The following is a 17883-nucleotide window of genomic DNA, read 5'->3' on the forward strand; positions in this document are numbered from 1 at the left end:
TTACTATAGTGGTATTTCTTTGTACTGTTTTAATCACTCTCAATATTCCCTTCGATTCTCGGTCCACCAACATCCCTCGCACCCTTCACCTCCTGTAATATAAGACGTCGAATGTAATACACAGAGTTACATTTCCAAGTTACAAACTAAAAAAATCTTACATTTATTGGTATTGAATTGAAATAACCACTCTTCATAGCCAGTCTATACAAATCGCAATGCAGTTCTAATAGCAGCATCATTTCTAATATCGTTAATAAAGAGATTAAACAGCAGTGATCCTAAGAGAGAGAATCCTGCGGGACTCCACTGGTGGCTCCTCTACACGCCGCAACACTTTGATACCATTTAAAGTGCCATTTTCCTATCCAATCAACTAACCGATTATCTCAACCCATTAGCCGTAAATTATACACCCATTTATTATGTAGTAGTCTCTCAAATGCCTTTGCAGAATCCAGAAATTTGAATGTACTGTATATGAATTACCCAGGCTACCAACTCTCTGAACAGTAGTCCAGATATGGTCTAAGCAACACTTTGTATACAGACAAATCACTACATCCTTATCACTACTTGTCAAAATTCTTCTTACTATAGTGGTATTTCTTTGTGCTGTTTTAATCACTTTTGCAATAGGCCCTTCGATTCTCTGTCTACATCCACTGTTGTAGTCACCTTATAAATTATAAATTCCTTATGAAATGTAAGGAAATTACTAAAAAGTTGATACTTTAACAAACCCATGTTGACCTATACACAGAATCTTTTCCTTATCTACCCAATCTCGCATTGCTATTTCTAACAAATTTCTCCAAACCCTAAACCTACTCCAGAAATTCAAAATGGTTTGTAATTTGAAACATCTGTTTTGTTTGACCATCATGCAGCGCAACAATCTTGTCCACTTTTCCTTCATTAGGTATCATTCTACACACACGATTTCCATTAAATAACAAACCAAGCCAATGGATATATCAATTCCTTAGAACATTCTTTCACAGCGTGTAGCGAAATCCCAATCAGTTATACTCCTAATCCCCAACAAGCTTACTTACACAGTAAAAGACTTCCACACCATTTACCTTCAAGAAACTGATTTCAGGTATTGATTCCTTAAATTGCTGCATCCTTAGAACAGTATCATTTCCACAGTATGAAAAACATTAACAAACTGATCATCGAATACTTCTACTATAATTTTCATTTAATCACGTTTACACTATATCGATCCAGGAGAATTACCCTCCCACAATCATTCTTTATGTTTGCTAGGAGCATAATGAATAAACTTCCACGAATTTCCTTGCCGCTAGTCTCTTGTCATAATCTCGATTCTTCTTTGCTATAACTATCACTCTCTTAATTGCACTTTACAGGTTTCATGCAACTTTCACTTCTTCCAAGATTATATTTCTCCAATCTTCTCTTCTGTAATTCTTCTATAACAGGGAGCAATGCAGAAATAGTTAAAGATGTTTGAAGAATCGAAAAGAAGATAAATTCAAAACCTTTTAGTAGGTTTTGTGGTGATACAATAAAGTGCACCACAAACCTACTAATATTGTAGTTGCTTACAGTTTTCTTCCTACTACCCTTATTACATTAAAAATCTCTCAAATTAAACCAATTTATTAATGGCTACACGTCATCTTCTTCAGCCGCAACCTTACAGCAAGAAATCCCTTGGCTCAATGACATCTTCTGAATATTCATAACTAATAGACCACGCCATCCATTCTACCCAAAACCAAATGCTTTCCAAAATAAAACATATATCCAACACATTTGAGGTTTTAAGATTCCAATATTTATAAACACATTTTTAAAAATCAAACACATAATCAAAATTGTGATTATGATGTTGTCTTCACCACTAGTAATAACTTAGGAAATAAAATTAAATACCACTAAAAAGACATCCAACGTGTACTAATGATATAATGTAGTTTACACGTTTAATATGTATGGTCACAGTACTTTCTACAGCGAATCCACTATTCCTACTTTAAAGTCACTCATGACTACCGCGACTATAAATATCCTTATATCCTACCACAAATTGAAACAAAAGAATGGTAATAATATTAAAAAAATTAAATTACCATTGCATGAAATATCACTACATGTAGTACAATTAAAATCTGAACTGAAAAGTGAACTGAAATCAATCAGTTCACCTTTATTGAATTCAAAGAAAATGAAAGGAAACTGTATTGGAAACTATATATCGTATCTATATCTACCCTATATATATAAAATGATAAACCTTTTTATGTAACGTTTTTGTGTTTCGTTTTTCGTAAAGTTATTTGAAACGTTTTGAAACTCAGGGGATACCCTGAGTGTCGAGTCTTCAAAATTCGAGTCATCAGAATTTAAGGAGAACCGGCCTACCAGTTCGGAACTCGGGGGGAAGGTCGCTGTAGGTGCCAGGGGAGGAGGTTCCCCCTTTCGAGTTTTCAAAATTCGAGTCATCAGAATTCAAGGAGAACCGGCCTACCAGTCCGGAACTCGGAGGGGGGGAGTCCTGAACTCGGGGGGGGGGGGGTCGCTGTAGGTGCCAGGGAAGGAGGAACCCCCTTTCGAGTTTTCAAAATTCGAGTCATCAGAATTCAAGGAGAACCGGCCTACCAGTCCGGAACTCGGGGAGGGGGGGCGCCGTAGGCGCCTGGAGGAAGAGCCCCCTACTATATATATATATATATATATATTGTGCGGTAGATACGTTCCACAGAAAACCGCATATAAAAAATCGCACATAAAAGACTTAACTTACGTTGAAAAATTAGGGATACTTTCCATAATTTTCTAAAACCGCATAAAACCGAAGCAATGAATTAAATTAACTTAAAATCGCAAAAACGTTTACAAAAATTCAGGAAAATAAGAATGCTAAAGTTTGTTTTAAAGCTTTATTCTTTAATTGTATTGGAAAGTAACAATTTTTTTATGTTTTTTCATCAGAATTATCGTCGCTATTAGACAATATTCGGCAAAGTTTGCGAACTGGTGCGAAATCACTTGCCAGAAATCACTTTCATTGCCTTTACCATACAGTCAGCGTATCAGATCTGTGTGGTAAAGGCAATGGTTCTTCACAAACAGAATTAGCTTCAGCCTCGTTCTATGCTGATTTTTTTCTTCTGACAATGTAATCAGTGATTAAACTTTGCGATGATGATTTCACTAATTTTTATACAGCTAGCGATATCCAGACAAACAGTTCTTCAGCTCATGTTGGAATTTAAAGGCTCGTTCAGAATTTGTGTCACTAACAAGAAAATGATTTTCAATTTATTGCACAGTTCAAGACATCGAATTATATTCACTATCGTTTTCTGGATCTTCGACGATATCTAAAGTTAATCAATATCCAATAATATCATCGTCACTTAAGGCATTATCCACAAACAATTCGTCTACATCATTCTGGCTAAATGTATCAAAACCTTCTCCACCAAATTCATGTGCCAAAGTAATGATTTCAGCTGATAATGTAGATGTTTGAATGGTTGCACTGTTTGCAACACATCCAGGGCAAGCTGTTTTCCAGCAGGCATATAAAGTTTGTGGTCTTATTTCAGCGATAGCAGATGCAACACTATTTAGAAAATTTTTTTCCAAACGTCAGTTACTGTTAATGATTCATTTTCTAGTTTATCCAATATAAATTGAAACGTGTGCTTGGCATATTATGTTTTTAAATGTAGCAATTATGCCTTAATCTAATGACTGAATAACGCTAGTTGTATTGGGTGGAAAAAACACTACCTGCACATTTGGATGTTCTAAATGCGGATGACTGGGTGCATTGTCAACAATTATTAAAACTTTAAAATCTAGAGCTTTTTGCTTCATATATGTTTCCACTTCTGGTACAAAGCAATTATTGAACCATTCAGTAAATACAGCAGTTGTTACCCATGCTTTTGTATTAGCCATTCAATGTACCGGTAGCTGTTTTCGATCTTTGCCTTTTAGAGCACGTGGTCTTAGAGATCGATTTACTAGGAGAGGTTTCAACATTCGATCCCCTGATGCATTGCTACAAAGTAACAACGTTACTCGATCTTTGTTTGATTAACACTTTCATTGCCAAGCTAAAAATTGGAATTTCGTGTGGTGGCCAAATTTTTTTTATTTTTTTATTTAGTTAGCGACGTCAACGCGATAACGCGTGATCGGCCGTTTGGTGAGAACTCGCATCGCGCGATATCGCGTGATTGGCAATGAACGTGTTAAACCCACTTGCTTTTTTCTCAGAATTCGTGATGTAAGTTTTCGAATAGGCATTTTCTTCAAAAACAATCCTGTTTCATCAGCGTTAAACACTTGATCGGGACAATATCCATCATCTTCAATAATTTTGGGTAACTTCTCTTGAAAATGTTTGACTGCTTCTTCTGCTGCTGCAACCTCGCCTGTAATCTTCACGTTATGAAGTGCATTCCTTTTTAAAAAACACCCGGTTAGCCATCCTTTGCTAGCAGAAAATTCTTTATCAGCCAGATGGTTCCAATTGCTTCCTCTGTTCATAAAACCGAAGGGCTTTTTGGTAATTAAATAACCGCTTATAGGAATTCTTATTCGAGTTAATCCTTCAATCCAAATTACGTTCGTTCCGTTTTTTCTAGCAACGCAACTCTTGAGTACGATGATAATTTGGCACTTAGTTTTGTGCCAGAAATGGAAGATTTTAAATTAAATTAAAATGTTTACCAATCGCCGTACATATGAAAATGAAAAAGATATAAACGTAAAAATTGCAAAATATTTAAAAATAATAGTGTAATTAATTCTATATTTAAACCAAACCTGGTTCAAAAACAAACCAGACTAAAAGTATACAATACATTAGTCCTACTAATCTTAATGTATGGAAGTGAAATATGGACAATAAAACAAAAAAGACAAACAAAGATTAATAACAGCAGAAATGAAGTTTATGAGAAAAACTGCAAAGTATACCCTATTTGATCACAACAGAAACGAAGAAATTATGAAAGAATTAAACCAAGAACCAGTAATAGAAAAAATTAAAAAATATAAACATAAATGGATGGAACACGTTGAAAGAATGAAAACAGAAAGATTACCAAAACAAGCCTTCAAGTACAAGCCATTAGGAAAAAGAAAACCAAGACGTTTTAAACGATGACTTCTAAGGCCGGAACAGGCCATGGTAGGCCTAAATCTTTGATACGCATGATGATGATGATGTTGACCAATCGCCGTATATCCTTCTTCTTTTGCTAAGCGATCTAAAATTGCAATTTTCAATTCCAAAGAAATTGCTTTTCTTTGGTGCTTTTTTATCCATTGAGCTAAAGTAAATCTTTAAAATAAAAATTAGCAAAATTTAGACATACGGTAATGAAAAGACAAACATTTTACTCACATCCAAAATTAAACTTCACGGACACTCACTGCCTACACGTTACTCACGTTACGCCAGAGGGTGCTGCAGCAAGCTGTTCATTATGTACAACGGGGAAACCCCGAATTTGCATGAAACATGCACCGCATAACTTCAAAACTGCATGAAAAAGATATAAAACGAGACCCGAGTGTATATAGATACGATATATATATATGTGGCGATCAGCTTTTACTCGGTTGTTAAACATTTGAAAAAAATAGATTTAATGACTCCAAGACCGAGATAACATATAAAGATTTTAATGATAAATACTACTAGTTTCGGCATATAGCAGCCTTCTTCAGGTATTTATAAAGGAAAGGAATACTAATAAACATTGAATTATTTAAACAAACTGGAAATTACAGGTACAAATTGCCTCACATAATCGATACATAAAAACGTTGTATTTTTCAAGTTGTTCCAACTGGATTGCCATTGTTTGTTGCAATTGTGCGTGCAAGATATATATATATATTCCTCAAAGCTCAGTAAAAAGGTGTGCAATCAACAATCTTTTCTTGATACGCGCTAAGTATACAGACGAATATTCATATTCCTGAGATTAGTTTTCTTCATCTGCTGCCTCTATGATTGATAATTTCGTTATCATACTCGTGCCAACAATATTTACCATAGACGACCTTCACCTATGTAAATTGTTGCATCGGTCTTCTAGATTTCTAAACTTGAGCATGTCTACGTAGCTGTTTAGAATAAGACTGTTACATGTAACGGTATACTTGTTTGCATCATAATGAATCTATCTATCGGGAGTCGTAGGACAAGCGATAAATTAACAAAAAAATCTCCGAGATAAGGATTTTATTTATGTTTTTCATTAGTAAATTTTAAGTAGTATTTTAAGTAGTATGTAGCAGGTATATTCTAGAGAAATATAGAGAAAGAATTGGGTAGAAATCTGTCACTGACTGGCGATAGAGATTCGGATTCTGAGCAAAGTACAGAATTCATTATATGTAGAACTTCATTACGTGTGTAGCACCTCCTCTTGCCATATGACATGCTATATCGGATGAATATCCGGCTGCACTACCTAATGCTCCCCTCTAGGTCAATTTATTGTTTTTCTATTAGCATACGAGGCACTAAATTTGAAATAATCTCTTCGTATGAGATTTTCGCTTTACAAGCAGGATACACGAACTTAGCTATTTCATTCCTTTAATTCTATTTTTTTTTCATGTAATGATCCATGATTTCGAACTAAGCTAAGCATTTTTTTTTATAATTTAATTTCTCAATGTTATCTTCCGGAATGCAGGTTCGTGTGAATTATTATTGTTCTCTCTTTCAATCGACCGAACCATTCAAATATTTAAGTATGCTCCCATGAGTATTAATATGCCCAATGTAGCCTAAAGGTTTCAAGCGCGCAAGTGACTTGAAATATTCATCAAATTCAGTTACTTTTGAATAACTATAATATTATTATAGGTTACTAATCAACACGAAATATTTCGAAATTTTCTTCTATAAAAGTGTTCTGAAAGGAAGAAAAAAGAAAATTAAACAGAAAAAAAAAGTAATCCTTGAAAATTCACGAATATTTATTAAATGCTTTAGGATATTTCGCATTACGTGTTATTCTTTTAAACTGAACTGATTAGCATGAAATGAGTGAGATGAGAAAAATAGCTATTTTCTAGAATGAGTAATTTCTAATTCCTTTCAATAATTTCTAATTCCCTTGCATTCTATTAGGCATATTATAAAAAAAAGATCAATTAATCCATACAGTATTACAAGTGTAGACTATTATTTGGTTTCTTGTAATTACCATAGACGATAAGATAAAAGCTTTTTTAGAACTACTTCTTCCCATATAAAACCAGAAACAAGGATGTCAAATAGAAATTATGTTTTTATTTCGACTAGTTTCGTGAAATACTTTGTTTCACTTCATAGGAAATAACACGAATAAACTAAAATGTAAAAAGCGAGTAAAACAGTTATAACATCTCCAGTAAAAACTGTTTCAAAACGCTTAAACAATGGAAAGCGTGCATTCGCTGGTTCGTTGTTTTTTGTTGCACTGTAGAGGATGCTTGATCATTTCAGTTGATTCTTTGAACGCTCTCGAGTAAAAATGGTAATCGATGTGGAGCATTTCAGTTTGGTGCTTTGTTTCCGTTGTATGCGCTGTCAGCCCTATCCTAATGTGCTTTAGCATTCTTAATACTGCAATAGTTACTTTTTCTAAGTAATGTATTCATTTTGCTTTTAGACACATGAGTTATTTTAGTTATAAGAGACCTTGGATTGAGAATACTAATTTCGAAGAAAGGAAATTTTCGGAAGTAATGTAACACGATCTTACAAGCATGGAACTTTACAAGATATCAGTACTATAATTTATGATGATAATTCCTTTTGTTCTTAACTAGGTCAGTTCTTCGTGACAAAATGTCAAATAAATGACACAATGTTCCTCAAACTGTTACGCAATTTTAGAATTAATTTTGAAAATTCTTCCTTTGTCGCTATATTTATCAAATATGACTGTTTTGAGATCCCGTTTTTCCTGTGGCTGCTGATTAATCTATCTCTTCTTCCTACTAATCTAAAAATGCAAATTTTAAATCTCCTGATTCATTTGTATTTGCATATTTTGTGATAAGTATGTTCTTACTGTACAGGATGATCTTTTACGGATACATCGTTTTGTTTTAATGTTTTCCTCGCGTGCACTTAAGCCTATGTTTTTTCCTTAATATTTAATTTGCATGCTTTAGTAATTTACCTTGTTCTTCTTTCTGTCACCTATTATTTGCATGATTGGTTACAACTCACTATTTGGGATTTTTTTTATTTTATTGTTTTTCTTTCCATTTTGGCATTTCTTCTGTATATTTCAACTTTTTGTCTGTTATTTCTATTTTTTTCTCTTTCCTCTACACATAAAATATTCTCTCTCAACTTTTATAATTAAGTGAGGAAAGGGGAAGAGAGAGAGAGAGAGAGAGAGAGAGAGAGAGAGAAACTGTAAAGCTGAACTGTCAAACATCTGATATTTTTCGTTTTCTATTTTTGATTTCCTTGCATTAGACTGTTCACATATTAGATCTTCGAGAATTTCTTAATTAAATTCAACATTCTAATCAGTTCCTTCTGTGTTGCAGCAATATCATGGCGCCTGACGAAAGATGAGTTCAAAACGAGATCTTTCATCAAGAGCTGGAATTTGACCTAGCCGTGGAAACAAGAGTAAGCTCTTGCATTTTAGAAACAATCAGAATTTTCTTAGTGAGAAACTATAGTAGTACTTCCAAGTGCTATATTACTATGTATTCTGTTCACTCTTAACAAGGGCCGGACTATCATAAGGAATGTTATCGCTTAAACTCATCGTAAATACACTAATAAGAAACAGTAACTTAAAATATTCGAGGTATGCTAATTATTCATGCATTTCACCCAGTTTCATAATTAGATTAAGCCAAGGATTTTGCAAACATTTTTAACAAACATAAGTCAGTCTTTCCTTTAACTAAATGTCGTTCCTGTTATTATAATATCGTTCTTCATTTTTCCATACCCCAGGAGAACCAATGAATATTTATTTGCATTCGTGGTTATACTAAGACGGGAACTTATATGAGCCATCCGCAAAACATTTATGAGTTTTTCTTGCTCTTTTTCCATGCCCTTATTTAGGATCAAAACTTTATATTTTTATTTGGCATATGAATCAAATTTGGCATACACGCGAAGTATTTTTTAAGACTGACAACTTATATTCAAATATGGGATAATTATAATTATAACTATAACCATTTTAATGAAACTTAAATAACTTATAGTTTACTTTTCTGTGAGAAAAGTAAACTATAAGTTATTTAACTGCACACATCTTAACAAGTTAAAAAATAAATAAAAAATAACACGTAACAAAAAATTAAGTATTGGCAATCCTCCCGTAGGGTATCACTAACAGAATCTAAACATTTTTAGTATGCACAATTAATCTCAATCACCTCTTTCAAATCGCGATGATAAAAAGAAAAGCAAAATACATTATGTTTTTGTTACTGACTATATAGAAAAAATATATTCCAATTGGCAGTGATGAACGTCTGTGAATAATTCAAACTTTATTTGTAAAAATTCATAAAGTAAAATTATCAGCGTTATCTTCTCATTGCTGGTAAAATCCCAGAGCAGGAATCCATCTATTTCGATATGTATGAAGCTACTGAAGGTGAAGCTGGCTGTCCAGTTTCAGAGGTTATAAAGCGGAGTATTAGACGATGCTAGAATAATAGTAGGCATTTGAGTCAGGACAGGTGAAATTCTATGAAATTTAAAAAAAAAAAAAGCGATCACAGGTTCTTTAGATCTTTCCATGGCTTGGGACAAACATAGGTAGTGAAGACTAAGAGTTGTACGGTTATAGATCGAGAATCCAATTGCAATTAGGTTATTCCAAAATTTAAAGAAGTTAGCTGTTGATGATATTCTGCCTGAGATTTGAAATAACCGATGTAAGTGCAGTGGAACGACAGAATAATATTTGACTTTATCACTAGTTTAAATTTTATGAAACTGCTGAATATAACCATAGCATGCGTTTTTGCTAACAAATTCCAGCTGAAAGGAAATATTAAAAAGACAATATTAGCATGTGCTAACTGTGGAGTATATGTTTTATATGTTTTGAAAATTATTGATGTGATGCAATAAGAACTACATTACTTGTTATTCTATGTGTCCGAGTTATCCATGATTCTTTTGATTTCTTTCTGACCAAACAGTAGTACAAGAAGGAACACTCTCTCATTGGTATTGTAGTAGGTAAGGTGTTGGAGTTATCATATATAGGAGTTGGGATTAAAGAATGATACCAGGAGATCTTCATTATATTTGGGTGAGAAACAATGATATCATCTGATTGGGTGAAAGGAGGTCATGGAAAGGCAAAACCTGTAATGAACCACTAAAAACAAAGTTGGCGTCTGCAGACGGATAAAGCAGAGCATAACATGATAGTTTGATAGTAAGCATTTGATTCGGAATGAGTCAAATGCTATGGAAGTATCAAAAGCAACCACAGATGATATTCCAAATCTTTTCATGGTCAAAGGTGGATAATAAAAGGTGGATATTAAAAATCATAATAATAATTAGTATGGCCCTGATAGAGAAACAGACGGTCAGATGCTTGTAGCAAGCTACTGTTTTAGATGGGTGCAAAACCAGAATTGAAACTTCCACTTGTTCTCCTACAACTATGCCAAATGATTTTCTTGAACTGTATTCGCATACGTGTAGAAGAACCAGGGCATTCTTAATCGTTAGAGATTTTGACTGGAATTGGGAGATGAAGACTTTCATCCAAAGCAGAACTATTCCTGTTATTCGATTAGGTGAAGTGTTCGAATAAGGAGAGCAGCAGGACTATTAATCAGACCAAAAAGAGGATTATAAATGAGCCACTTCAGTCCTCTAATAAGCAAGTTACTGATATTTCACTGGTTTAGATTTAAATTAAGAATTAGAAATGTTCATTTTAGCACTTCATTGCTATCATAAATTCATAAAATTGACAAAAGACGCATTAAGAATAAAAATAATCCTTTTTATTCTGTGTAGCATACGGACAAGAAAATAACTGAATCCCATATGTCCATCACTTATGGAACTCTGGCTGAAATACTGGTGAAGTACTACAAAACATGGAAAGAACATGCTTTGTAGTACTGATAGTATTTATCCTTTCGAGTCACACATTCTTGCCAGAGATAATCTGCAAGTCACGTTATTTCATCTTCAACATGGCTACTTCTATAAAAAATTAAAATAAATTAGTTAATCTTGTAATATTCTTATTACTTGTACTTGTAAATATTATCATTATTAATTATTATTTTTGTAAGCCGATATATATATATATATATATGCCGATATATATATATATATATACATGCCGATATATATATATACATATATCGCAGCGTTGTTCAATAATGTGTCTTTGTAGAGAACAGATAATGTAATAATTATATCTTAATTTTAAATATATATATATATATATATATATATATATAATAATAATAATAATAATAATAATAATAATAATAATTATTATTATTATTATTATTAGTAGTAGTAGTAGTAGTAGTAGTTGAAGTGGTAATAGTAAGCATATAAACAATGTACCTGTATGTATTATTATTCAGCATAGTAATGGTTGCACAATAATATATTTTTTGTTTTATGATTTAATTTAATAAAGCTAAGGAAGAGAAGTATGAACTATTCTTGTCAAATGATGCAAATATCTAATAATATCCTCCTCTTACGTATATTAGGCCTAGTGGCCCGTTACGTTCGTATTAGGCGTGGCTTAGTATGATTTGAAACCACGAGCGCCTCGAGGAAAGGTGATTACCCTTATCCCTCCCTGTGTGTCTAATGTTTGTAGATGCGTGTTTGTCTATTCTGCGGAACGAAAAATCCGAGTTTCAGGATGAAAAAAAACCCTACCTTCGTATGAGACCGGTTAACTCATCTTTCGTCGAAAGATGCCAGATAAAGGTTCCTCCCGTCACCGACGGGAATCGACCAAAAGAGCTTCGTCTATACCGACTGGGCTACGGGGGCTCATCTAATAATATAACGTAGTAAATTATATAAACTATTGGAAAGTGTTTTAGAGTGCTCAAAATATTTTGCCCATTTGTACAAACTAATATGTGAAAAATATTTTGAGAATACGTTTAATATAATACTCTAATACGTAATTTTTAGAGAAAACAAGTAACATGCTTAATGTGATGTTCAAACATCACTCAAAAATGATTTTAGAACTAATCGGTATATCAGATGCGAGCGTTTTTCTCAAACTTCATTTCCAGTCTGGTGTTTATTCGAAATCATTCCTAATATATATTCAGAATAAATAACTGAACAAATAAATAAATAGAATTAGAAAACCAACTTAAAAGAAGCAACTTTCAATGCCGATCCTAAAAATAAAGTAAAACGCGGGTCAGGCTTCTTAATTACGTACCATAATGGGAACTCTCTGATGAACTCTTCTTCCTTACAACCATGCAAACAACAACAAGAACGATGATGATGACAATTGCAGATACGGCTACAGGAACAATGACGGTAAGGTCAAAATAAAACGGAGTACTGTCTTTATTCGAAACGGTTTTCGGCGTTGCTGCTTCTAGGAAAAAATTAAAATAGCAAACCGTTAATCATTAAAATAATTCAAAAATAATTAATACGTATTATTTATGCTTCATTTGGTAAAAATAACCCAAAGAGAGCTGTTATTAAATATATGGTTAATATTCCTAATTAAAAGTGTCCACAAAGCTGATACATTAATAGATATCTTGCATATCCCCAATATAATTAAATTTTAACTAATTATATGAAGGGCCAAAGGCTTCAATTCGGCGACATGAACTTATTTAAGTTAAGGGATTTTATGTCCCATATTCGAAAAACGACTTAAAAGAAGCACATTTTGGTTGCTTCTTTTAAGTCGTTTCTTCAAAATATGGGATATAATATCCCTTAATTAAATAAGTTCATGTCGCCGAATTGAAACCTTTGGCTCTTCATATAATTAATAATTTATTAGGACACCTTCTTGGCAATTCTCATAAAAGGGATGTTAGTTCTGTTCGCTACAAACTTGGTATTAACTAGGTCTACCTACTCACTGATGAGACCTCAAAAAAGGTCGAAATCGGCCTGGGTAGTGACCTTCTCTCATAATGTTGAACAATAATGCAACTCCTAGGAGCTAAGTTCACATTATTGGTAAATATCAAGAATAGTGATCGGAGCTTGCTCCACCCTTTCTATGAGTTGCCTCAGCTTGCACTACCTTAAAGGATCAGGTGCTGCACTATCCAGGTATTTGCGTACGCTTGGAATCGCCGAACTTTATATAGTTTCTATATTCAGCATGAAACTCTTTGAGTTTCGTATTCGGCTAAGAAACAATATGGGATATAATATCCCTTAACTTAAATAAATTTCAACTTTTTACAATATCTGATGTTATTTCTAATGACTTGTATGCAATAAGCTGAATAGAATAAGAAAAAAAAACTTGGAAACGATATATACGTTACTTTTATAATTTTCAAAATGAAATATAGAATATTGTGGTATTCTATGTTTATATATATACATATTTATATATGCATAAATACAGAATACATATAGGATGGCCATAAAATAACTTTCCTTCTTTGGAGGCATCTGTAACTAAAACCAATAAACGCAATGAGACCAAATTTTATATTGAGACTTTTAAAGGCATAGGGAGATGATTTCCGCGAAAAAAAAAAAAAAAAGTTCCAAAAGTCTCCGACAGGAGAAATTTTGGCGCTGGCGGAACCGAAAACAAGCGGATAATTACATTAAAGGCAGATAAAATGGAATAATAACATTTCGACGGTGTGAGCGACAGCCGCGTCACTCATTCCAGCTGGATATGTGGCGCGTTACAATGATAATAATAATAATAATAATAATAATAATTAAACTAAAACAACTTGCGAGAGACACAGGAATTAATGTAGTGATGGAATTCACAGGAAATACTGTTTTATTCATCAGAATCATGGTCCCCTGGACCATATGCACGATTTTAAATGTGCTGACCTTTCCTGTGTACAACAAATTGCATCCGATGTGCGACATGCTCTACAGCTGAGCGTAGGGAGTCGGATTGGATGTTCATAACAGCCCGTTTTATGTTCTCTTTCAAGATATGCAAGTTGGGAACGGCTGTCGCTTACACCGTCGGAATGTTTTATTCCATTTTACCTGCCTTTAATGTAATTATCCCCTTGTTTTCGGCTCCGCCAGCGTAAAAATTTCCCCTATGTGCGACTTTTGATATTAAATCTTTTTTTCGCGGAAATCATCTCCCCATGCCTTCAAAAGTCTCAATATAAAGTTTCTCATTCCGTTTATTGGTTTTAGCTACAGATGCCTCCAAAGAGGGAAAGTTATTTTATAGCCACCCTCTATTTATGTATTCTGTATTCTATATGGTAATTACTTTAGAATCTTGTATCTTATAAGAATAACGGTTATCGTTGGGTAGCATTTAAGGATTAATTTTAAATATGGAGCAGAATGAATTATTTACTTACCTGCTAAAGTCAATGTGACGAAAACATATTCAGCTTCTGTAGTTCCCGCAACGTTGGCAGTCGTGATCTGCATCTGATACCAGGTTCCTGGTGTGAGACCATGGATATCGACTCTTCTTTGTTCCGATGGTTCTCCATCCATTACAATAGTCCAAGAGTTGTCATGCTGAAGCTTATACTTCACAAGAAACGATGTAATTGGACAACCGCCATCGTGCCAAGATCCGAGATAAACTACAGCCGATGTAGTGTTCACTGTGACTACTGATTGCCTGTCAGGGGCCACAGGTGCTAAATTAAATTTACGAAATAAGTAAATCAATTTTTCTCTAGTGTTCAGGTGAATCTTTAATTTCGCTATTTACAAACTATTTTTGAATGGTATGATTAATAAATATGTTATCTCAGATTTACTACTCGTTCTTTGCTAGTTCGAGTATTACATTAGCTATTTAGTGAAAGATAACTCCATGTTGTCTTTACGTGCAATTACTGTCAAGTATATAAATGCTTTTAAAAAGTAAATATGAATTTTGACAACGATCAAAATTTCTTCGAGTGCTTTCAGGTCTTTCTGTCTATTTCAGCGGAATCATGTTGAAACCGGTTGATTAAAAGAATTCTGATATTTCAAATATTAGCAACGAATAATTATGTCTGGCAACGATGTCAATGATTTAGTTGAACTATTACTTTATGTTATCAAAGATATTGTACAGTGCTGACAGAAGGATCGCAGTCTCTGGCCAGTGGTCCATAGGTATTCAGTGGTTCATTTAGCTCGAACCACTCTTCAGCTACCAGCAAATTCTGAGCAAACAAAATGGTTACAGATCTTGAGCAGCTGTAGGAGAATGTTTTATCTACATTTTTACGAATTCACCATAATGTGGCACAATACAGACACTTCCTGAAACGGCACTCACATTCATCCTACAAATGATTTCCCACCAAGAAATTGTGTTTCGCTTGTCAGTTGACGATAGCATAATTAGACATCCACTGAATGAAAATTTCAGAAAGATACTTCTTTTTTAAAGACAGGCAATGATACAAACACTAGACAATCTTCCCTATAACATATCTGGTAATATCAACTATAGAAAAATGTGCAAATACACATGAAAAAAGTCGCTCTAGTATATCATTCTTTAAATAGTTTTCTCTTCACATGAAGCTTTTTTGCTATTCGTCTTCACCCGTGTTTTCTTGGTTGAACACGAGACTTCGTACAGCACTTCATTCATATGTTCATTGTTCTGGGAAGCTCAGTTTTCTTTATCAACGATGGGGAGCTGAAACAGAACTGATACAGTCTGTTTATTTTTTCACAAGTAACAGTTTGCTTTGTTTCACCGTTTGCTTTGTTGATACTTTACGAAATCCTCTTGAAAGCATCCATGCAGTGTTTGTACACTTTGTCCACTACCTTAAAACGGAAATTGTTTAGAACATGCTTATAATTCAAGTGACATAGTTGACTAACCAAAGTCACATCGTAACAAACTCTGTCTCTCAATAGTTTTTTCCGCAGTGCTGTCATATATCAATGTATTTTTTATGATCCACACTGCTAGTGTAAGAAATGTAAACTAGTATTGAATGCGACATTACATTATTGCTAAATGGAGGCATTTTAAGTGGATATAGCAATACTTGAACTTCTGAGAATGGATCCAGCTTTCCTTTCCATTATTATCTTCCCTGATCTTCCTCCATTTTTATTATGATCTACTTAACAAGAAGTTATTCAACTTCTTGTTAAGTAGATCATAATAAAGGACGAAGTTATTCAACTTAGAGTGTACATCAATTTCATGGATGAACAGAAAGTTTAGGAGAAAGAAGCAACTTGTTAACACATTTCGAAACAAAAGCAGTGAAGTGTATCGTAAACTTGACCACTCGAACAAGAGACAAAATTTATGATGTAAAATTTATTTCACTCATTAATAACAAGTAAATGAAATACTGCTATGTACCTTGGGAAGAAAAATGTCTATATCTAATCAGATACTAAAATGCGGACACTTTTAATGCAAGGAAAGAATTTAGCTAGTTGATATTTAGACCAAGTATCCATTATATATGTAATATGCGAATATGAAGCCTTTAACAGAAGCCAAGATGGAAAACGCATCTAATACAATTCTAATTGAATACATGTATCTTTCAACTAGAAAACGACTCACTTAAAAGGAGATAACCATAATTAGAGCAGAATATAGAATATATGCCAATAACCGTAAATTTGAAATTGCAGCATTGTTATTGCTATAATAGTAATGAACATATCAAACAAAAAAGTACGAAAACAACAATGGCCAACCATCACGACAATATATATTATTTTTGTTAAATAGATAGTCGCACAAGTAGCACTAGACCAAACATTGGTCAGAGAGACTTTTTGGAATCTTGCTTAAAATACAAAGAACATTCACATAAGGGGAAATGGGGATTTTCTCCTGTATACACAATCGAACAACAAAGCTAGGTTCATAAGAACTTCAGTCGGTTTCAACGAAACCCTTCGGATCGAAAGGCATGGGCTTGAGTCTCACCTAGCACTTCAAAAACATTTATCAGGGATTTGCAATTGAAAGTGATTTAGCTAGTTCATACTGGAATGCAGGATCTTTTATCTCTGGAAACTTACTTTTTCACCTGCATCTAGGCAAACCGGCCAGATAAACACATGCAATTTACATACCAAGAATATAATAGGCACCCAACTAATCACTTTATCCTAGAATCATAGTTACGAAGCCCAACGGTAGTTGTAAGATTATGGTCGCTTAAGGGCATGTTGGATCCACTGATTGTGAGAGTTATGTAAATGTCAAGTTACTTTGTGACTTTGCGTAAAAAGTCATTGAGTCTAAATGATTTATGTAAGATCATGAGGGATAAAAATACAAGTAAAATCACCTAAGAGAAGTAAATCCTCTAATTATAGCAACTATGACATTTTATTTAGAAACGGCATCTGTTACAGAAAGATTCAGTACGATGGACAACGAATACGGAGGTAGGTAGCAATCATTATCCGCTGTGAATATCTCACAAAAGTGATTTAAAATAAAATAAAAAATTTGATGTTCAAAAATAACAAAAATACAATACCTATAGAGCTATCCACTAGCACTTATTAAGTTAAATATGTGCTATTTATATTTGTTTACCATCGAGCGTCGAAACTGTGTGGATACCTATTTTAGAAATAAAGTTTTCCCACCACAGAACAAAATTAAAATTCCTGAATTTTGAATTCATGTGCACTACAAAACACAGCTGCCTAGTTATTTA

The 17883-nt window shown here is 33.6% G+C and overlaps 1 protein-coding gene across 1 annotated transcript in view; it reads right to left on the reverse strand.

The window, feature by feature from the left end:
- Positions 1–17883, reverse strand: part of LOC150094603 (cell adhesion molecule Dscam1-like) — a 435546-nt gene that overhangs the window by 22545 nt on the left and 395118 nt on the right. Inside the window, exons 20-21 of the mRNA XM_090411127.1 lie at positions 14575–14865; positions 12456–12620 (exon numbers count right to left, since the gene is read on the reverse strand). Of these exons, the coding sequence (XP_090267253.1) occupies positions 12456–12620; positions 14575–14865 (456 nt within the window). The remainder of the gene's footprint in view (positions 1–12455; positions 12621–14574; positions 14866–17883) is intronic.

This window comes from Typopeltis vanoorti, chromosome 21 (genome assembly GCF_054136105.1).
Source record: "Typopeltis vanoorti isolate ZY-2024b chromosome 21, IOZ_Tvanoo_1.0, whole genome shotgun sequence".
Classification (NCBI taxonomy): Eukaryota; Metazoa; Arthropoda; class Arachnida; order Uropygi; family Thelyphonidae; genus Typopeltis; species Typopeltis vanoorti.